The sequence below is a fragment of the Schistocerca americana genome, chromosome 2, assembly GCF_021461395.2.
Source record: "Schistocerca americana isolate TAMUIC-IGC-003095 chromosome 2, iqSchAmer2.1, whole genome shotgun sequence".
Taxonomy (NCBI): domain Eukaryota; kingdom Metazoa; phylum Arthropoda; class Insecta; order Orthoptera; family Acrididae; genus Schistocerca; species Schistocerca americana.
In genome coordinates this window covers 174,404,797-174,429,246 of record NC_060120.1, presented here as the reverse complement: position 1 = coordinate 174,429,246, position 24,450 = coordinate 174,404,797, and the positions used below count along the sequence as shown (strand labels likewise).

The 24,450-nt window shown below is 40.3% G+C and overlaps 1 protein-coding gene across 1 annotated transcript in view; it reads right to left on the bottom strand.

The window, feature by feature from the left end:
- The window catches only part of LOC124593853 (voltage-dependent T-type calcium channel subunit alpha-1H-like), a 452,274-nt gene that overhangs the window by 360,277 nt on the left and 67,547 nt on the right, over positions 1–24,450 (bottom strand). Inside the window, exon 7 of the mRNA XM_047132201.1 lies at positions 24,154–24,274. Within this exon, the coding sequence (XP_046988157.1) occupies positions 24,154–24,274 (121 nt within the window). The remainder of the gene's footprint in view (positions 1–24,153; positions 24,275–24,450) is intronic.

Here is a 24,450-nt window from a genome sequence, read left to right as displayed (position 1 = left end):
AAGCAATGCTTCTTCTGACCATTCCGGCTTGATGTCATCGAAAAAAGCCTGATGCAACAGAACTACAATTGTCGCGAACTACAAGGCAAGGAACGGAGGAAGACATCTTTGAGTGAGCCGTGAGAGTTACGTAGTGCAGCCACAGATCTCATTTCTTTGATACCACCACTTGCTGGCCACCGCCGACATTTCCTGGGATAACAAGGCGGGGAGTCAATGGGACCTGAGGCTACGAAGAACAGCCAACCGTAATCCGTCTTGTTATCGACTTGCTGTCGTGGTACGTTCCCAGATACGGCCGGCTAAGTGATTTAAAGCTGCTGATATCTGCCCCAATTCAAAATCCAATCTAAATTCACATCAGCACTACGCCTGTCGCACAATGCAGTAGTCTTCTCTTGATAGATGAGCTCATTGACTTCTTTCTTAAAAGTATCGCTGGGTTGTAAACTTCGACAATCAAGAGTTCTTCGATTTGTATTAATGTCTTGATTACGGTTGCGTTTCGAAGAGAATATAAAAGCTCTTTTGAAAACTTTTTGTAATTGTAGAATTACATTTTGGAATATATCATCGCTCTAAGGTTCAAATGGCTCTAAGGACTGTGGGACTTAACATCTGAGGTCATCAGTCCCCTAGACTTAGAACTACTTAAACCTAACTAACCTAAGGGCATCACACACATCCATGCCCGAGGCAGGATTCGAACCTGCGACCGTAGCAGCAGCGCGGTTCCGGACTGAAGCGCCTAGAACCTCTCGGCCACAACGGCCGGCTATTTTACAACAGAAACGATTTTACCTTACTAGAAAAGTAATTCTTGCAGCGTGTCTTTTAGGTGAAATGAGCAAGGAAAGATTCTGATAATGCATTACAAGCATTTAATCATATTTCACGTTTCACATTCTCACCTATTGATTAAATATTGTTTTAGTTACTTACAACGCACATTGTGGTACATGTTACCCTAGGAGGAGGGTGCAGTTTATCGTGAGGCCTTAACAATAGTCCAACAGCCGATTTTCACACATATATCTGTGTTGCTAGAGCTTAAGCTAACAAAGCAACAGAGGAAAGAGGAAGCATACGAAAATCGAATATCCATCTTCGACATATTCGATTAATAATTGATGCGTCACTGAACCATTGAACTTAAATTGCCAAAACTAACTTTTCTGATAATTTTTTGTAATCACATAGTAATAGGTACATGTTTTTGATAATGGAAATAGCAGAACTTTTGTTTTCACGCATTTTAGAGCATCTGTTTTGTTCCTTCCTGTAAATGTAAGGAACACCTCTCATTTGTTACGAGTACTTCCATTTATTTGGCACTGTCCAGGAAAAGTTTGCTATCTTAAATTCGCTTACTTTGCTGCTCTAATAGTTCATGTCTAAATAAGTGTTTGTGTCTAGGTTACAGCACGTGAAAAATAACTGAAGTTAACATATAACCCAGTGAGAGAATGATAGGGAATTCTCTGCGTCTTGTAAACACAAACGTATTTTGCTTGTTACGTTACAACTTAAAAGCTATATTATCATTACCCAAATACTTATTTCGTCATACTTTTAAAGAAACTGACTGACATTAATGCCTTAGAGTTTGGTTTAAGTTGTTTATATATTTAAAAAATCACAAAAATTCTACAATTCACTTTATTATCGACGTACAACTGTCTGCACCGTACCTCGGACAAAAATGTACCTTATGATAAACATCTCTCACTATCATTTCTTTTGCTGCTAGTAAAACAAATGAAGCAGCGGCCATATTAAGAAAAGTTACTGATCAGTTGAATATGATATACATTTCTGTAGTCACCTGTTTCTGTTGATGTTAGGTGCAGAGTGAAAGTGCAACGCATCAGCAGTTCACATATGAGACAAATGTAACATTTGTGTGTGTGCTTTTCAGCAACACAACCTGTCTGAGTTCACTGAGGCATAATACACGTTTCTATGCAAGTCTGAAAAACTACCTCCCCAGAATTTATTCTCTCACAGGTAGTAACATCCTGGCGAAATACTGAAGTTTTTAGATGACGCACTTTCATTCGTTCTCCTTAACGCAAAACATTTGATGCAGTCCTACTGCAACGGGCACTAAATATTCCACAAGAAGGAAATAAAATTTTGTCGAATGTGAACGTGTAGGAGTACAACCAATATTTCAGTGAGCTGAATGTTGCAGTAATACGTGCACAAGAGAATGCAGAATCAGAGAAAGTTGCTTGATTAAATGTGGCAACTATAAGTGACAGTATAGTGGTACCAAAATAATACTCCGCTACTTCTATCACGTGCCCTAAGTTGTTCGTGTTCGCCGCTTTACTACTGACGTTTATCGTAGTACAGAACGGTAGACAGTGTAGTGTTCAGTCAGGGATTTTCCAAAAGAAGATCCCGTATTGCGGAGCTGTAATCATATTTCTGCTGTTGACTACTTTTACCCCAAAAAGATAGAAAATTCCAACTTTATCGAATTTAGCCGTTAGAAGTCAGTTCACTGACGGAGGCTAGCACGACGTTTTTTCGCTTTTCTTTGTGTCTTCCGTATAAAGTAAAATCAGTAAAAGTTAAAATGTTTTCTTTGAAACATTGCATGTGGTCGAAGTCAATAGAAATGTACTGAAGAGAACGTAAAAAAGATTCAGAAGTCATAAATGAGATTTTAGGCAATTTTCACTATGTTTCCCTTTCTTGCCACTAATGTCAGAGTCTGCTCCAAGACTCTTTTGACTGACACTGGGTGCTACCTGCAAAACTCAGCTCCACGGTTCAGAATAAACTGAACTTCAGCCTTTTAGTTCTGAAGTTAGTAAAGATTTTATGGCTAGGTTTGTGAAATACTTGTTGTTGCTTGCCATGCCTTCTGTGTCGGTGAAATTGTTTGTTAAACTGGCATTTTCGAAGAAGAGTGACAAATACCGCTTGAAGATCTAATGAGTAATATGAGTGGCTTTTTGTCGTTATCGACGGATGCCCTGTCGGTGTCAGTAGCTGAATTAGAGGCTAACGTGCGTGTAATCCACGTCGGTCGTATAATTGTATATTAATGCTATGGTTGACTGTTTCATGCTCAGGCATGGGGCCGTTGATTGCGGCGTGAGCTTGAACTTACAAATGAGTCTCGCAAAAGTGGAAGCCGGTGCAGTCACAATTTTTTGGTGTCCAGAGGCATTCTATTAACGCATTAATGTACTGTAAAAACATGTTCGACTTTTCAGAGTGCAGTTGGAGCAGAGTGTCTTCCATGGGCGATATGCTTGCGTGTCACGTCGGTGTAACTTATGAATTACCTTGCATGGAAGGATATTTGTCCCAATGACTAGCCACATGTGTTTCAGTGTGTAAATCATACATATCACGAACACCAACACTGCAACTGACTTCCATCAAAAACTCCATTCTCAGAAAACTTATCGGCTGCCAATTCAGCCAGTGAGCCATTTTATGCAAAGGGATCGATGTTACTGCCGTAGGGTGTAGGGGTACCCATAACCCCTCTTAACCGAAAAAAGGAGGAATAGACTTTAACGTCTCTTCGACGACGAAGTCATTAGAGATCCGCGCGACTGCTACGGTCGCAGGTTCGACTCCTGCCTCGGGCATGGATGTGTGTGATGTCCTTAGGTTAGTTAGGTTTAAGTAGTTCTACGTTCTAGGGGACTGATGACCACAGATGTTAAGTCCCATAGTGCTCAGAGCCATTTCATTAGAGATAGCACAAGCTCGAATACACGAAGAGTGGAAAGGAAATAGTGTACTTTTTGAGGGAACCATTCCGGAATTACTTTTACTTGATTTTTAAAAAACTCACGACAAATTTAACGCAGGATATCCGAGCCAGAGTATAAACCTGCCCCTCCGAGCGTCCAGAGTGTTAACCAGCGGGCCACTACAGCCGGTCAGCTATCATTTATTTTGTTGTTGTGGGAACGGATTTCTGTTTTCGTCACTCTTTCGCTCCCACAAATTTTCTAATCAATGCTTCCGCGTAAGTAGTACTTTATAATGCAACCATTCTGTCATTTTGATCGTTAAATGTACTCTCATTCTTTAACTCTTCTTAACTTTCAACTAATAAATATTTTTGTTTACTGCTACCACTTACATTAATTAGAGTTTGGTTATGTTGCCGAAATGAATGCTAGAGTTTTAGATTTGAGGGTAAACTAAGGCCTTTCATTCGCTAGTTAATGTTTAGGAATTCGATTTCCACTTTGACACTGTAGATGCACTAGAAGATAGACCTGTGGTATCTCCATCACAATGTGCACTTCTCACGTTATTGATAATCACTTGCTTGGAATGAGATTTAAGAAATCATCGGCTAAATAGTGGTTATCGCCCTTAGCGTACTAGATTTCCCCAAAAAAATGAGAGGAGGTAAACACTGTAATGGTGTCATCAGAGCATTTTGTAAGGATATCTAGCATCAAAACATGTGATAACGTTTCAGATTACTCTCTTGATAAAGTACTCGCATATGACAAATCGCCAAAAATTATAGAAGGATTTCGTAAAGAATAAGTGCTGTTCAGTGCTTAACTACCCATGTTCTAAGATATTCCAGGTACAGCAATTTTCCATGTTGTTTTAAATCGTCAGTATTTCTTCAGTTATTAAACAGACCATAATTATTATTCGTAAGGGGAACCCTCTTTCAAAGAAATAATTGACATAACTGGAATAGGCGATCTATTCTGCTTTGCTGCAGTCCGTAAATTTCTTTTATGTCTGTGTTACTATATATTCAACGAAAAGTAGTTGTGGTGTAAGCACATTCAGAAGTGATAAATTCCATCAAATTTTATTTTTTTCTATTTCATTTGCTGTGGAACACTACACTTTCCTGTTGTGAAATTATCTACGCTTTCTTGTGTAAGTGTGACTTATCTCGTGAAGCTTCGAAGTATATCATAAATTTCACCTACAGGCGCAAAAATAAATTATAGTTTGCTGTTCCTCATCATAATTTTTCCTGTTTACGTCATATTTCACTAATTAAATAACTTGTTATTGGTTGCTTTACTCACCCTGTAAATTATATGATTCGCTGAGTATCTGAAATATATTCTGATTATCTTGCAGAAAATTATAGCTATTACTCGTTTTCCAATTGAATTTCAAGTGTTTCTTAATTTAAAACGTTTCAATACATACTTTCTTTCAGTGTTTGGATAAGAATAAAGAAAATCGTAAAAGCAAATAGAAAATTTGATACTAATATCTGTGTACAGAAACGACAGTGTCCTGACTGACTCATCATCGTTCAACTCAAACCGCTAGGGTTAGAAAATTCATATTTCGAGGATGAACCCCCCCATGAACCATGGACCTTGCTTTTGGTGGGGAGGCTTGCGTGCCTCAGCGATATAGATAGCCGTACCGTAGGTGCAACCACAACGGAGGGGTATCTGTTGAGAGGCCAGACAAACGTGTGGTTCCTGAAGAGGGGCAGCAGCCTTTTCAGTAGTTGCAAGGGCAACACTCAGGATGATTGACTGATCTGGCCTTGTAACAATGAACAAAACGGCCTTGCTGTGCTGGTACTGACACGGCTGAAAGCAAGGGGAAACTACGGCCGTAATTTTTCCCGAGGGCATGCAGCTTCACTGTATGGTTAAATGATGATGGCGTCCTCTTGGGTAAAATATTCCGGAGGTAAAATAGTCCCCCATTCGGACCTCCGGGCGGGGACTACTCAACAGGATGTCGTTATCAGGAGAAAGAAAACTGGCGTTCTACGGATCGGAGCGTGGAATGTCAGATCCCTTAATCGGGCAGGTAGGTTAGAAAATTTAAAAAGGGAAATGGATAGGTTAAAGTTAGATATAGTGGGAATTAGTGAAGTTCGGTGGCAGGAGGAACAAGACTTCTGGTCACGTGACTACAGGGTTATAAACAGAAAATCAAATAGGGGTAATGCAGGAGTAGGTTTAATAATGAATAGGAAAATAGGAATGCGGGTAAGCTACTACACACAGCATAGTGAACGCATTATTGTGGCAAAGATAGATACGAAGCCCACGCCTACTACAGTAGTACGAGTTTATATGCCAACTAGCTCTGCAGATGACGAAGAAATTGGAGAAATGTATGATGAAATAAGGGTGACGAAATTTAATAGTCATGGGTGACTGGAATTCGGTAATAGGATAAGGGAGAGAAGGAAATATAGTAGATGAATATGGATTGGGGCTAAGAAATGAAAGAGGAAGCCGCCTGGTAGAATTTTGCACAGAGCATAAGTTAATCATAGCTAACACTTGGTTCAAGAATCATAAAAGAAGGTTGTGTACATGGAAGAATCCTGAAGATACTAAAAGGTATCAGATAGATTATATAATGGTAAGACAGAGATTTAGGAACCAGGTTTTAAATTGTAAGACATTTCCAGGGGCAGATGTGGACTCTGACCACAATCTATTGGTTATGATCTGTAGATTAAAACTGAAGAAACTGCAAAAAAGTGGGAATTTAAGGAGATGGGACCTCGATAAACTGACTAAACCAGAGGTTGTACAGAGTTTCAGAGACAGCATAAGGGAACAACTGACAGGAATGGGGGGAAAAAATACAGTAGAAGAAGAATGGGTAGCTCTGAGGGAAGAAGTAGTGAAGGCAGCAGAGGATCAAGTAGGTAAAAAGACGAGGGCTAGTAGAAATCCCTGGGTAACAGAAGAAATATTGAATTTAATTGATGAAAGGAGAAAATATAAAAATGCAGTAAATGAAGCAGGCAAAAAGGAATACAAACGTCTCAAAAATGAGATCGACAGGTAGTGCAAAATTGCTAAGCAGGGATGGCTAGAGGACAAATGTAAGGATGTAGAAGCGAGTATCACTAGGGGTAAGATAGATACTGCCTATAGGAAAATGTAGATGAAGATGAAATGGGAGATATGATAATGCGTGAAGAGTTTGACAGAGCACTGCAAGACCTGAGACGAAACAAGCCCCCGGAGTAGACAACATTCCATTAGAACTACTGACGGCCTTGGGAGAGCCAGTCCTGACAAAACTCTACCATCTGGTGAGCAAGATGTATGAGACAGGCGAAATACCCTCAGACTTCAAGAAGAATATAATAATTCCAATCCCAAAAAAAACAGGTGTTAACAGATGTGAAAATAACCGAACTGTCAGTTAATAAGTCACAGCTGCAAAATACTAACGCGAATTCTGTACAGACGAATGGAAAAACTAGTAGAAACCGACTTCGTGGAAGATCAGTTTGGATTCCATAGAAATGTTGGAACACTTGAAGCAATACTGACCCTACGACGTATCTTAGAAGCTAGATTAAGGAAGGGCAAACCTATGTTTCTAGCATTTGTAGACTTAGAGAAAGCTTTTGACGATGTTGACTGGAATACTCTCAAATTATGAAGGTGGCAGGGGTAAAATACAGGGAGCGAAAGGCTATTTACAATTTGTACAGAAACCAGATGGCAGTTATAAGAGTCGAGGGACATGAAAGGGAAGCAGTGGTTGGGAAGGGAGTGAGACAGGGTTGTAGTCTCTCCCCGACGTTATTCAATCTGTATATTGAGCAAGCAGAGAAGGAAACAAAAGAAAAATTCGGAGTAGATATTAAAATCCATGGAGAAGAAATAAAAACTTTGAGGTTCGCCGATGACACTGTAATTCTGTCAGAGACAGCAAAGGACTTGGAACAGCAGTTGAACGGAATGGACAGTGTCTTGAAAGGAGGATATGAGATGAACATCAACAAAAGCAAAACGAGGATAATGGAATGGAGTCGAATTAAGTCGGGTGATGCTGAGGGAATTAGATTAGGAAATGAGACACTTAAAGTAGTAAAGGAGTTTTGCTATTTGGGGAGCAAAATAACTGATGATGGTCGAAGTAGAGAGGATATAAAATGTAGACTGGCAATGGCAAGGAAAGCGTTTCTGAAGAAGAGAAATTTGTTAACATCGAGTATAGATTTAAGTGTCAGGAAGTCATTTTTGAAAGTATTTGTATGGAGTGTAGCCATGTATGGAAGTGAAACGTGGACGATAAATAGGTTGGGCAGGAAGAGAATAGAAGCTTTCAAAATGTGGTGCTACAGAAGAATGCTGAAGATTAGATGGGTAGATCACATAACTAATGAGGAAGTATTGAATAGGATTGGGGAGAAGAGAAGTTTGTGGTACAACTTGACTAGAAGAAGGGATCGGTTGGTAGGACATGTTCTGAGGCATCAAGGGATCACCAATTTAGTATTGGAGGGCAACGTGGAGGGTAAAAATCATAGAGGGGGACCAAGAGATGAATACACTAAACAGATTCAGAAGGATGTAGGTTGCAGTAGGTACTGGGAGATGAAGAAGCTTGCACGGGATAGAGTAGCATGGAGAGCTGCATCAAACCAGTCTCAGGACTGAAGACCACAACAACAACAACAACATTTCGAGGATGCGTTGATCCTATACTATAGCCATAGTTTAAAAAGGGATTTTTCTAAACTTCACCTTTAAGAGGCTGAAATAGGGGATAGAAGGTTTTTGGAAAATATGTCGGTATTAAGGCAGTTTTGAGGCTAGACCTACGAAAATTGGTATTTGGTTTCTCCATTAGAAATAAAGAAATACGTGTTTGACTATTTTGGAAAACTTATCCCCTTTGGCACTGGATGAAAATTTTTGGAAATAAATGATTATTAAGGAGCAGCTAAAGTACTTTTATAAGGCTACGCATATGAAAATGGTCATTTGAGTTCTCGGTTAGAAATAAGAAATACATGTTTCACTGTTTTTGGATATTTAACTCCTATGGTGGTGAAGAAGGGATTGTAAATTTTTAAGAAAGACCGTACATTACTGAAATGAGTATGTCGATTTAGAAAGTATCAATTTAATTTTTTTGTGGAAGGAATGTTCTATAATACTTACAGCTGAAGGACGAAACACATTAATTATGTGAAATGTAACCATTAATAAAATATTCCAGGCTGTTATGTCATGGTCGGATGGATTTCACATTAAAAGCCAATGTTTTGTCCCCATCTACGGAGGACGCTTTCAACGGGCATCGTAGCTTCTTTGAATATTCGTTTCACACCCTGGCTCGCTAGTGACTGTAGAAAAATTCCGTTTACACCTTTTCCCGCGTAGTGGTGCGACAACACATGCTTTGTATAACCAGACGAAACTGGCCGCTATCGGTCACCATCGTCCGCTATTGCTATCACCCCATGGTGGAAGAAACGTACACTTATTCTTCAGTATCGTGATCCAGATGTCATTTAGTTCCACGCCCTGCACCTTTCTATTAAAATACCTGGGGCGTTTAACAAACTCTATGGTCTCTCTGCATAGACTTTCGTGGTACCCACTTGTGGCTGTCAGTACTTGAGTCCTACCAAAATGAATATTGTGATCTCCTGGCTACGTAGTATGTTCCGCAACAGCTGATCTGTCAATGAATCCCCTTTTACAGTTGCAGCTGTCCTTTAGTAGTCTTTTTTGACCGGTCCTTTTTCGGTATCTACGTACACCTCCACATAGATACATGGAATCTTATAACTTCTTTGTTTTTTCAGCAGTTTGCGAGCATTCTTGGTCAATTTTGGGTGATCTTGTATCACCAGCCCAGGTGGCTTGTAGATTACCGAATGTCCGTTTTGTCAAGATTTTTCCTCTGCGGTTAGTAACGTCCTTAACGGAAGGCAGGAAAAATTCCAATTCAACAGGCGCTTGTGTATCGCTGTGATTTTTGCACGGTGGTCTTAATGGAGGGATAATAATTACTGAGCTATTCATTGGTGATTCCCAAATGTTTCTTGCTCGGTCCGCCAACGTTTGTTGTTGCCTCACTTTTGTTGTGGGTGGTAGTTCAAATCCCGGCATGGATAATATTAATTTCATAAATAGATAAAATTCTTGAAACAAGCCGACAGGCCACATTTCTTTCGAAACGCCTGGGCGAACACAACAGCTAGATAGTAGTGTAATATCTATCGACACAAGACGAAATGCTACGAAAAATACGAAGTTATGGTTGCTCAAATATATAAAGCAACAATATCACATCGGCGGTCGTAGTTTCACTGCAGCAGATTCAAATTATAGTGCCATGACAAAAGGAGACTGACATGAAATTCACTGTGGTTCGTTATCTCGATAACAGAGACAAAAACGATGCCCAGCATACCATTCGATGTCATTTAGAAGGATGATCCAGATTTCCTGAATTCTCAGTTGACGTTTTACGAATAACCTCCAGAAGTATCATTTACTTTACGGAAGCTATTACCTGTTAGCTCAGTAACTGTGGTGGAACTGCGGGTTATTACTGGGAAGACGAGTGCATTGTTAAACAGAGGGAAGAACGTAGTGAGACGTAGGTGGCAAGTGATAAGGGACAACCGTACAGCACGATCAGGCGCTAACGATGTACTCGGCATTTTTCAGTACTTCTTTTCTTTTTATTTACCTAACTGGTGTTGCTCTCTATTGATCCCAAGGTATTTTTAATGCGTTTCCTTATTTATCTATCAGGTACCTACAATTACCGCGCGCACATACTCCAGTCCACCTCTGAGTAGTTTTTAAATGTTCGTACGGTACAAAATGATCCAGGTAAAGGAATTTTCCTAACTTTTCAGTTTTTTGATTTCCACATAAGGATTATTTCTGATTCAAGTATGCAATTACATCGTATCCGAAACGTCTGCTAACTTGTGACTTTGATGCCATGACTTTATGTTTGAACTTTAAACATTGCTATTGTTATAGCTTTCATTACGCTTAGAGCTCCAAGTCTGTTTAGTACGATGGAAGTTGCAATCTCGTACATAAATTTGTTACCATCTGAATAGCTTTTTACCTCTTAATGATAGCGTTTGCTATATTATCTCCACAATAAATATCACGGTTTAGAGTTGAGCGCTATAATTAGGCGTGGTGTAAGTGTTTAAATTAGGATTTACTTAAAAGACATATATCTTCTATTTCCAGAGCAACATTAAGGGAAAACGTAAATGCAAGACAAACCCCTAACTGTAGTTTGATAGATATCGTTTGCGAATACGTTAACACAGCAACATTACTTTGTAATGTGTCGCAAAGTTCATTTTACAGCAGAAAATAGAATATGTGCTGTATAAAATGACAACCACACAATCACATTTTATATTTGCATCAACCGCTTTTTGCGTTTTTTGTTTTAGGTGTTTATTCCGTTGAAATCTCAGCTAATGCCTTAGGCTGCTCGTAACATATTTTCTTCTGTCGAATTTTCTTGCAGTTCTTGCATGGACAGCGTTTTAGATTTAGATTCCTTAGGAATGCTGAAGTCTAGTGAGAGACTATGTGGTACATCCGAATGGTTTCCTGGCAGTGCAGTGATAGTGTTACTAATCGTAACAGCGAACAGCTATAAACTGCCGTGATATACATCTTTATGTAAGATATACAAAGCCCTATATCTTCACAGGTAAATATTGTAGTTATATAGCATTACGTAAGTCATAATCATTTTTAATCGATGACAGTTGTGAATGACATCATTATTTGACATCCTGAGGTGTCGGGTGTTCTGACGGCTATGCGTGACATCATACTTAATCGTCATAAACGTCACAAATTTTAAGACGTTCATTCCTTAACGTGTATGGTGCGCATGGCAATTGCAAACATCTCCATCAGTTTAAACAGGATATCATTGTGGGTTGCGCGTTTGCGGAGCTATTCATAAATTAACCTCCGATTGGTTATTAAATAAGGAAAACAATAGATTATTATTTTGAGGTGCAGTCTGTATTTGCATGTTACATGTTACAAATTCAAACATCTGTCGTACCGTTGACACCAGCTTCTCTAACCATTCATCATAGAATGGTGCCACCTGGTGCTCCAATTAGTTGTGAACATGCTTGGGCTCGTCGCACGTCGTGAAGTGTGGATTAGCCAATCAGGCCTTCATACTGGGAAGGAGATTAAAGTCACTTGATGGTAAGTCCGGACTTAGGAGGAAAAACCTCCCAGTCAAAACTTCCGAGTTTTCCTTCGTTTAGTTCGCAGTGCTGGGTCGTCCATTGTCACCAAGGATAATGATTCCTTCTCGCCGTTTGTTTTGGCTTGACTTTCAGAGTTTCGTAAGAGTCACGATAAACCTGTGATGTCACAGTAGTCTCCCATGCTACTCTCATGAAACCTGTTGTCAAACTTCTTTTTCTGTCTCAAAAAGTACAGCCATCATTTTGCGGTCTGAAAACCTTTGCTTGAATTTATGGGCTTATTTGGAGAATAAGTGTGCAGCTGCTGTTTGGACTATTCCTTTTTTCAGAGCTTACGCGTTGCACCCATGCTTCGTCCCCAATCACGTATCTGTATAGAAATTCCTCCGCTTTTCAGGATAACAGTGAAGGAATGTCTAGGCCGAACTGTCTAGGCCGAACCCATCCTTTCAGTTTTGTGAACATCGTTTACAGAGTTTGGTGCCCACCGTGCACAAAGGGTGACAATGTTAAAAAAGAGATTTGTCCTTGAAATCTGAGGTACATTTTCAGAAAGTTGTGAAGCGATGTCTCGCACGCATCATCAACATTTTGCACAAGCTCATTAGTCACATCAGAATTTCTTCAGCGATCACAATCATCGTACACATCCTTGTGACTAGCTTTGAATTTCTGCACGACTCCCTCAGAACACTACCGCTCAGTCCTATTCCCATACATACGACACAGTCGACGATGGATCCCGGCGACACTGACTCCCACTTGAAGTGAGCGAATGACAGAACGTACCTCGCAACTGGAGGGAGGCGAAATAACACAGTTCATTTCAGTCGCTTGCTGCTTACACACTAACTAACGAAAAGTAGAGCTAACTGAGGCAATGTGACCTTCAAAGTCTGCTTTTGTAACCGCGCCAGCGCCATGAAGCTAAAAGCATTTATTTCATTTTAATAGACAATTGAAGGTTAATTTATGAATAGCCCTCGTATTTTACTTTGAAATCTGCAGAAAGTATTCCAGTAATTAAAACCACGAACTGTGGTGCTATCTCTAATTAGGGCAATGAATGTAAACAATACATGCAACACGGCATAATGCTACCTCTTAAGCGGCTCTAGGCGCTTAAGTCTGGAACCACGAGACCGCTACGGTCGCAGGTTCGAATCCTGGCTCAGGGATGGATGTGTGTGATGTCCTTAGGTTAGTTAGGTTTAAAGTTCTAGGGGACTGATGACCTCAACAGTTAAGTCCCAGAATACTCAGAGCCATTTTTTAAGCTGCCTCTTAAGTGACGACAATGATGCATCAATGTAGTGTAATCGTACAATAGGAATGGAGAAACGCTATTTTTCCTGAGAGTTGTTACTCTGGTGCATTTCTATATTTTACTTGTCTGACGCCGAACCTTGCAGCTGTGTAGAATTATCTAGAAACCCCGCACTACAGACCGTAGCCAAGCAATATTGCAAGTATTTGAGATTAGATTCCTGAACCTAATTAAGATGGTGTCTCTCCGACTGCCAGGCGACCTGGAATACGGTGCCGTAAGGCTCGAACCTCACCGCTGATCTATGGACGATGTCTAATAGTATCTTTATACAGTCATTACAGTCAGCCATTTTCAACACTCATTTCGCCGTCAGCTGTAGCTAATTTTCGCTCCAGCAGTTTCTGTAACCATGATCAGAAAATATTCAAATACTATAGGACCTACAAAGCGACCCGGAATACTCGTCAGCATCGATTTCGTCCAATTTGTGGTATGTGCAGGGCTCGGTTAGAAATGAAAGTGGTAGATGTGGGAGCTTTAGATAGCCAAACATTTAGAAAAAATAGCAGTTTTGGCGCGTAAAAAGCAAGGCATAAGCCAATTATGGTAGCACAGCTCCTAAGCAGCGTTTGGCGCAACGACAAGAGTTCAGAATGGTAATCCGAGAGTCATGGGGTTGAGCACCTGTGCAGAATTTTTTTGATGTTCAGTTTTTACGTTACTTACACTGAAAACAAACCGAAATAATACTCAATATATTGCATATTTTATGGAAATTTAATTGCAGTCCCAGATTTTCCTTTGCTTTCCTTTTCATGCTTTTTATGAAAGTATGAATAAATATAATATATTGAGCATTATTTCGGTTTGCAGTGTGAGTATTATAAAAATTGAAAATATGAAAAACATCTGCACAGGGACTCGAGTCCACGACCCACGGATTACCGTTCTGCACTCTTTCAGCTGCGCCAACAGCTGCCTGGAAACTTTAGTAACATGCCTCGTCCCACCCGCTCCGAAAATCCTATTTTTTTAAACGATTTACCATCTGGAGCCCCCTCTTCTGTCACTTTCATTTCTGGCCAAGCCTTGCATACACCATGAATTTAGACGAAATCGGTGATGACGAATAGGCGCTGTTCCCTTGTTAGATACTTTAATTCCACACAGCAGGAAAAGTCGCCTTTACTCGTTGTTAGAAATACGTCGACGATGTGGTTCTTGAAATATTTTACTTTTTGAATTCATATAAATTTTTAACATACTAGTTTGAATATTTTTTATATTGTTATTTTAAGAAAAACAAATGTTCAAGCAAATGTCTGTGGCAACCATTGTTATTTGAGAGCAGTGATGCTCAGATTCCCACCGGATAATCTGATTTCGGTTTCCTGAAGTTTCCCTAAACCATCTCAGTCGCACGCAGTGACTGTTTCTTAAACGGGTCTTACTTCTCCAGATGAAGCAGTGCTCTGGGTGTAACAAGGTCGTCGTGGAAGGGATGATAGATTCTGACTTTTCTTTCGCCTAATCGTGCGAAAAAGAGAACAAGGCTAAATATGCTGCTTCGTTCGGTTAACGTACATCCGATCGTTACACTTTCGTATCCATTCCTCCAGGTGATTCTTGAGACTGCGGGGCAAATATCAAAAGTTTACAAAGTGTGGGTAACCTTCCAGCCATTTCTGGTAATTGTGAGCGTGAAAGTCATTTGCGGAACTGACACTGAGGGATGGCATGGGGAACATGTACGTAGAACATAAATTTGTTTTCATTTGGTACTAGCTTCATCGATCGGCGCGTCGCCAGTCGTCCCTGGAGATTCCTAATGTTGTAAGGAGAGCTAGATTTTGTTTCAAGTATGGGATATTGTTCTCCTGGAATCATTCTTGTTACGTGATCGTTTGCCTGTCTCAGTATTACTGTCTCCTTGGACTTCTTTTAGTTTTTCACAATATCACTTAATAGCAGTAGTCCCAGAAGAGTCCTAAAACTGGAAGGAGAGCTAGATTTTGTTTGAGGTATGGGATGCTGTTGTCCTGGAATAATTCTTTTTACGTGATCCTCTGCCTATCTCTGTGTTGTTGTCTCCTTGGACGCCTTTCAGGCATACTCAGTACGATGGAGTCGATGAAGTCAGAGTAGTGAGATGCCCTGAAAAAACAGTTCCTCCCTTTCGCTTGCCGCACATCAGCAGCGTAGCTGCTAAACAGCCAAGGCACATCAACTGCTCAGTTTCTCGCTAACTTATGCTCGCACTTTAACGTGCGAAATACGCGGCACAGCTAGTCTTAGAATGATAGACACTATGAAGTACAATTTTTTGTTTGGTTGTTGAACTTCTTTTAATACTTTACATTTCGAAAGAAAATGGCGGTTGAATTTAGACTTTTTTTGCGGGCCTTACTTTTAATACTAAAAAGAAGCAAACAGTAATAGTATTTGCTCTACCAATGTACCAAATTTTGTTTGATTCAAAGGCATTTGAAAATGTCTTTAACTCTGCTATAAACGCTGTTAACTGAAGTTTACGGACGTTAATATCATAAGTTTTGTTGTTGTCTTTAGCCATGCTAATATGGCATGATAAATGTATTTCGTATCTTGTTAAAATATTTATTGGGATAGGATAGTACGGTGTGTTAAATGTTTATTTGCTAGGGGGACACAGATGTGGTGTGTAGATGGCATATCTACTTCGAACCACCACTTTCCTTAGGCTGAAACGTCCTGTTCCCTCTTGCGCGTGTGTAAGAATGAAAATTTTATTTTTAAAAACATCCATTCCGCGAAATACAATTTTTTTCCTTATTTTTTATATTTTTCGAGATTTACAGTACGCATCAACATATTTTATTTTTGTAAAATATTGTACAAACTTTTAGTTGGTTTTCTGTTTTAGGCCTAAAACTACAACATATGAAATAGTGATCACTCATCTGAAGTTTCATTTATATGAAACGTTGAGTTTAGATGATCGCCTGCTTATCGTACAGTAATCTTTGACCTAATAGAATGTCATCTACAAAATCGCAGCAAAAATGTTTTCTTGATTGAACAATAATTGTTTTTGTTGTTTTGTTCTAGAGTAACAGTAGTGCACGTGCAATATTTATTTTTAATCAAGTTTATAATTACGTATTTATAATTAAATTATACGAAACACAGCAATGCACAGTAAGCGAAAAAAAGTAAATGCGGATAACATGAAGTCAGTTTACAAAATTCATAACAACAGGCCACCGTATAAAATCAAGCTTTTAAATTATACAGCTTCAAACGAGCAATAACGACAAGAAATATGGACGTGTTATAGTTTTAGGCCTAAAGTAGAAAACCAACCGAACATTGGAATAATATTTTGCAGAAATGTAAAGGAGACCCACAGAAGATGACAGACACATTTTAATCTCGACTGAAAGCAATACTGTGTGATTTCGCCAGTCACAATACCGCGACTGTCCTCACAAGAGACTCTCAAAACATTGGTACGTGTTCTCTGCATTTATTTTAAAACTCCGTCTTCGGCAAAGCGCAGTGTTTCTCTATTTTGAGACACATTTTATTTTGCAGAAGGTGGAGTTTTTAAATCAAAAGAATACACAGAAAATGTGTATCAATGTTCTAAGAATTTCTTCCGAGGACAGTCGTGGTATTGTGGTAGGCGAGATCACGGAGTACTGCTTTCAATCAACGTTAAAAAAAAGTTTCTGTACGGCACAAAATTCATAAACTTACTTTCAATTCCTCGTACCTGAGGCGACATTTTTTAGGTGGAATTTTTGCAATCAACGAACCATGAGACTCCACCGTGACTAAACGTTTACCCCACCAAAACTCTGAACTGATTTGAGGGCCTTGGATCACTACAATCATGAGAGAAAGCCTGCGAAAGAAACCCTGCACGACCAATTACTCCACTTCAAGCTAGTTTGACGGCCAACTTGTGTATTGAGATTATCATGTAGCAATGCTTCATGTCAATTATTTGAAATCAGCAGATTCATTTGGCTGTAGAAATTTACACAATACAGTGGTAGAGATAAATCAAGGTTCGTAGAACACCCCCATTACGCAAACGCGATTCCTCTCACAAATATCTCTGATTAAATTTCTAGAAATGTGATTATAGAATAACAGATCTGTAGAAATAAGTTATATCTTAAAATATATAATGTAAATAACTAAATGGAAATTAAATTTCACTATGATATGGATGAATTTAATTTTTTATCGTATTTAAGAACATTATAAGAAATCATATGTCTTAAAACTTGAACCGTCCTTTTATTAACCGCTTTATTCGGACAGTTTGATTTTTATGCTTCGGCCATCACGCTAGAAAATAATTCCAAAGCTTTGAATCTGAATCAGTTTCATGTGATTTTGAAATTCTGCTTAGACGTCGTGGAAGTTCACTTAGATTCTATTGTGAAAGTATGAGAAGGAAGCAGATCGTGGGAGGAAAGAAAAACAGAACATTTTTCAGTAGAATTTACCTTATTTGAAAGTGGAAACAGTAAATTGCTTTAAATACTTTGCGGCTTAAATCACATACATTTCACCTAGGGGACCAAAGTCTTGGAACGGTAATAGCATAAATTAAAATTACAACAGATGGCAGAAGTAATGAGTATTAATGAAATATTTTCCACGCATGACCATTGACTGCAGTGTGGAACAGTATGAACGATATTTCCGGCAAAATAAAATGTTACAAAGCAGTTGTGTATTAGGTCTCACAGTGAAATCTCACCGTGAAATTTTAAAATCACTCAGTGAATTAAAAGTCCAAGTAGCAATCTGTAACAATCCGTCATAAGATTTCAACTACGGCTAATTACTGTTTATATTTTACGTTCCTGCGGTAAATGTCTGTAGAACACTTTGCATCGAAGAGAAAATAAAAGTGTCAGAGTTACGACATATGATGTCAATATAACGTTTCAGAGCAATGTCTCAGCATTGCAGGTACGAACAACTACTTATAAAACATACTCAAGGTGTATTTGAAGAACAACAAGTGAAAATTTCGAATGTAGTGTGTGTGAAGATGATTGCTGAAAAGTTCGATTATCTCAGCAACTATCGTTGAATTCCGATATCGTGTTTGCGATTCAGCAGATTCCTGATACTTCAGTAAGACAATTAATGACCGCATACCTATCACACGATCGGTGCCATTTTCATAGCACAGTAGCCTACACGCTTATCAGATGTGTGTTCTGATACATATGGTGTGGTCTGGTCATCTAGAAATTGTTCAGTTCATTAGCAGAGATTAGCAAAGAAGTGATAACTCTTATCGGAGGAATCTGGAGGCAACCGACAGAGGACTTAGTGTTGCAATTCGATATTACAATGTATTGTTTGTGGATGCTTAACGGTTCACGAAGTAGCTGTTCTGGATTGGAAAAGTTTTCTACCTGTCTACAGATTTTTGTGTTGTTGTTCCAGTCTAATTTCCGACCTTGAACCTGAATTCAACTTGATACGTTCTGCTTTCCTTTAGTTACTGAAACTCTCTAATGTTTGTCATAGAAGGTTACTCATGCCGAAACGTTTTTCATCTGATACGTCACTTTTTAATTATGTTTACTGCACCGAGCGTGACACGGTTCGAGGTTTTGCTCATATGAGAAAAAACAGTTAATTATAGTGTTGTCAACAATTCACCTGTTTCTAAACATTCTGAAAGTCATAACTATAGTGCTTCATAAATTTCAGCACAGTTGTATTAGTCTCTCTCTTTCTGTAGGCCGAACGAAACTAAAGTGTGAAACGCAAAATCGCACAAGAATACACATGTCGCCAGATTGACATAAGATTATAACTACGGTACGAGAATTGGTGCGAAACGTGACGTGCTTAGAGCAATGAAGACAAATAAAAAGTGACGGTGCAATGGAATAACAGCTTGTAAACAATGACAATGGAAGAATAGAAGTTTAAGCAAAAGTAACCCGAAGAACGATCTCGATCCCGTGGCTATAAATCGTTTTACAAATATTTGCTTAAAGAAGCCTAGCGATGCCAATTTCGTACGCGCGGTTTCGGAGATTCTCGACAGTTTAGATCTTCAGTACATAAATACGTCAAAGGAATTCTATAATAATACTAAATAATGGATTTTGCGTTACATTCGGTCTCTCCGTGGCGTAGGAGGTACACTAGCGACTACATCTTTGTCATTGGGAAACGGTGATCTAGGTGAGACTTTACTGAAGCAACACGCAACGCTAATGTACAGTACGTATCGCTGCGTCTCTCTAGCCAGGCTTTACTGTCAAGCGTAAGCTGTAAACATTCTGCGACCAGTCCGAATTGAGTGTTTAAGCAAGTAAGCTTAAGCGTGGCTTCAGCAAGCATTACGATAACTCTCTGTCGCAGTGCAAGGCTATCTGATTACGTCACAAGTGTGCTTGTTTGAGGAATGCATGCGCATGCTATTCTAACACACATCAATGCCATACTTCCGTCAGAAATGGATAGATACAACACTTACTAAACAGTCATTATGACTAATCTATTCACAGATACGTCACAAATTCTTGGACGGCTGAAGTTTCCTCTGAAATAGAAAGAGTGTCCTACTCGTCCGAAACGCGGGAAAGCTTTCCGTTTCGAGAGAAAACCGCCGCAATAGAAAAGCATTTTATCAGCAAAAGAACAGAATTTGTACTGGGCTAAGTGAGCTACTACTGTAAACATCAATATATTTTTCCTAGTAGAGAATACTTCTGCAAGATAAAAAGAATAATAAAAAGATCCCAGAGAGGAAACGGAGAACATTTATTCCTTGTAGAAGTTAAGTATGAAGTAATCGACGTACTATTTCATTCCATACCCATTAAAGAAGTAAGCTGACATCGAATTCGCAAAAGTTCAGGCAAATCATACCGTAGGTATTCTACACTGCCATTCTCAGAGTTACAAAAATAATAAAAACACTTAATCATTCACGCAAATAGATGGCAGATTAGAATAGAAGATCACACTGCACAGGCATTCCTCTGAGAATGCTAGAAACGCTATTTCGCTATGAGATAGCATACAAGTACATGCACATATAACACGAGTTTTTGAAGGAATACATTTAACAAACATAACATTTTCGTACTATTTGCAGTCACACGTACTCAATGCGGGATCAACAACGTGTCGCATCTAAACAGACGTTGCATAGTGTGTTGGGTAAGTAGAAACAGACAAATCACGGTCACTTCCAAGCTCCCTCGCACGGGGAAACAAAGGGCAGCTCAAATGCAGAACAAGGATAATGATGCTCGCTCTGCGTTCTTCCAAAAAAGAAACAAAATCATAGAGAAAAACAGTTAATGTCTCCCAGAAATCCACGAATGCATTCAGAAAGGGAAACAACAGTGCCTGCTGAATGGAAATTTGGCCGATGCGCATTCAGCGTGCTGGACAGGTGGGCGCTAGCTACTCGGTGGCATGCCTGGGCTGGTGGGATGGAGCATGCACTAATCTAGGGCAAGATGCCTGACCACATGTCCAGGGCCGACGTTCATCTCTTTGTGACGTAATCAGTCTGCTTGCATCGTCTTCGGGGACAGGCTGAGTGCATGCGATTATTCTGCATTGGCGTGAGAAAAATACTGTTAGTATTATCATTAAAAAATTTTGGTGAAAAATGTTTCTCTGTCTCACAGAGATACTTTACCTGTGACGGCTACAGAGCCGCGAATATTCCCGAAGAGAAGGGTTGGGATTGTGAGAGAGCGACAGTTAGTGAGTGAAAAGTCGCAGCGCTGCCTCCCAGGTGGCGTGCCGCTCACCGCCATCGACCAACTGTGTGACAACTTTTACCTCTACGTTCAGCTCAGATATAATTTTCTCAACGAGTGCTGGTAACTTAGTAGAAGAAGAGTTACGTACGTGTCATACTCACATCCAGTCCCTCAACATTACGTTAGGCAATTAATCAAGAAGTCGGTTTACTGTATCAGCAAAATCCGTCATCATCGCAATGTTGATGTTCGTCAGCACAGAAGTCATGAGAATGGCTCGTGTTATCCCCTGTTACTTGAAGAAATGTGAGCTTTCAGCTTTTGATACATTCGTTAACTGAATGGAAGCAATTTTGGAAGACGGTTTAGCTGTGTGTAAATAGAAACAGATTTCTTCTTTTCCTTGTGCCTTTGTCCCACATTTACGAAGGGTCGGCATGGTCGGAATGGTTACTCCCCTTCCGGGGAGTTTGGTGGCCGGGAGAGCACGATACCTCATCCTGCTGCTCTTCGCGTCACGCACGTACGCCGCGAGCTGTGTGACATGTTGCATTTTCCTGTTGGTGATTGCCATCGTGACGAAAAAAAAATAAACTGCGTGTAACTGTGGATAGGTATCCTTGTGTTGATTCATTGTGCTTCCAGAATGATAACATCACTGAGGGAACGCCACGAAAACATTCCCCAGACGCTAACACTCCCTCCACCGGCTTGGACCCTTCCGACGATTGAAGCTGGGCCAACGGCCATATATGTCCGACGCAGCATGAAACGCGAGTCACCTTTCGCCACTCGGTAGACGTCCAGATGCGGTATTGACGTATAGATTCCAGCCTTTGTCGCCGATGAGAAGCAGCCAGTATGAGTGTATGAACCACGGAGAGCCCATACGCAGTAACATTCTCTGTACGGTCATTGAGGAGACACTGTTGGTAGTCCCTTGGTTCATCTGGGCGGGTAGTTTCTCAACAGTTGCACATCTGTTTGCCGGTACACAACCGTCGCTCACCCCTGTTTTCTATAGCCTTTGGTGCGTCACAGTTGGCGCCACTGTTGCCTAGGCGCCGGTTTTGTATACTGCTGTTTTGCCACACACGCTATACTTTAACCAAGGCCGCACGCTAACTGTTTACAAACTTAGCCGTTTCGGAAATGCTTCTACCCTTGATATGGCCAATGATAATGCCCTTCTGGACGTCAGGTTTTGGATAGTGCTGTTTTACCACACACGCTATACTTTAACCAAGGCCCTACGCTAACTGTTTACAAACTTAGCCGTTTCGGAAATGCTTCTACCCCTTGATCCGAAGGCCAATGATAATGCCCTTCTGGGCGTCATGTAAGACGCTCCGTTTCCGCATTGCGACAACGGGTGCGTTTTTTCCTGCGTCCTACCGAGTGAGGTGGCGCAGTGGTTAACACACTGGACTCGCATGCGGGAGGACGACGGTTCAATCCCGCGTCCGGCCATCCTGATATAGGTTTTCCGTGATTTCCCTAAATCTCTCCAGGCAAATGCCGGGATGGTTCCTTTGAAAGGGCACGGCCGACTTCCTTCCCCGTCCTTCCCTAATCCGATGAGACCGATGACCTCGTAGTTTGGTCTCTTCCCCAAAACAACCCAACTTTTTCCGCGTTCCCCTTCGACGCGTTTTATGTACTCTCCAGTACTGGTGTTGCCACCTGACGTCTGTGAGTGTTTATTGTACGTTGATGTCGAACATAAGCGATTGTTATGCAGTAACTGATTCTACGAAGATGAAGCACGGATTGCTACTTCCCCAAAAGCTAAGAAAATAAATAAGCAAATGACCACAGTCTTTCGTAGAGGCTTTCGCCAATTAATTATTCCATGAAAGGTACCCGACCCTCTCATTCCAGTAGCTTCTCCAGAATCACACTCCAAGATCTCGTGACGTCTCCGCTATATCCAAATGCAGCCTCTAGATACTGTGTTTTCTGTATAATCCACACGTTTCTCTGACGAGTATTAATGCCGTGGCAGAGACTTCCTGGTGAATCATTCACTCCTCTTTCTCTTGGAAGGCAATAACGACTCCATTACCTTGTTGAACGTGTTTTGTCTATGTTCTGTATTAACGAGCGTTATCCACAGCGTCTTGTCTGTTACTGCAGCCATTTATTACTAGCCGTTACTGTTCGCTGTCAGCGCTGTCAGCAAAGGCCACTTCGCTGCCGACACTGCTAATACTTTGAGTGCAGTTTGCCGGGTGCTTTTGTGGCATGGTGGATCCACGAACTTCGACTTCCAGAAGAGTTTTGGATATGAAGTAACCCATTGGGTGTACCATCAACAGGGAGTTCTGTACGGCCATAGCTTCTTGTCACGAGAAGGAGAACCTGTCTTCAAGGAATGATGGAAACCAGTTGAGACAGTCTTGCAGCTTACATGGTGACAGGAGCTGGTGGGGACGCCAGGTCCGCGGACGAAAATAAATACTATTTATTAAATTTTTATTTATATGTTGAAACGGTCATATTATTGCTTTCCACTTTAATTGTTATATGTTCCAGAGCTACTAGCAACTTGACGCACAAAAGCCAGGAATCGACGTACAGTATATCCGCAAATATATCGTATGAGTGTGAGGAAACTGCTCATCCATCCATGAAGAGGTACGGAAACACCTTAGCTTCTTGTAGATGTATTGTACATCGACTACTGCATTTTGTGTCTGAAGATGAAGCCTCGCGGCTTCGAAATCGATAACAATTGAAGTGGAAGACAATAAATGAATCTGTTTCCATAAAAACTGAAAAATAAATAAATAGTATTTATTTCCCACAGTGGAAGCCATTTGAGAAAGGCCTCTGCGTAGCCAAGCCATAACACGCTTTATACTTGTATCGATATCACTTCACTAAGCCATTCCCATGACCTCTGCACTGCAAATGTAACACCGGAACGTGAATGAAATAGGACACGTACTTTTAGGGTTTTACAGGTCGTAGGAATTCAAATATGAATCCTATGCTACAACAGATAATTTTGACCATTAGGGGAAGAGAGAAAAAGTGGCGTAATTTCTTCGTGTCTGTTACGTTTCGTCTCAAGCTGTTGGACGTTGGCCACGATTGGCAGGCGCTATGGGAGGCAGCGCATGCGCAGTTTTGATTCAAGAAGCCGAGTGTACCTGAAACACCGTCACAATTGCCCAGAGCAAGGAATCGAAATTCTTTCTGTCGCATTCATCTGTCTCTCCGTTGTCGGCCTTATTGCAGAATTTGCAACCGAACAGGTTCATTCCAAGTATACTATAACGAAAAGAAATACGGATAAATGTAATCAATGTATGTAAGTGAAAACTTGTAAGTCATCAATTCGATTCACTAACACAATTATTTATTATGTATACTAGCATTCTCGTGAGGCGACGGTGTGATAATAAGTTTTCAAACTACATTATCCTTTTAAACGTTCTGCTTTTATA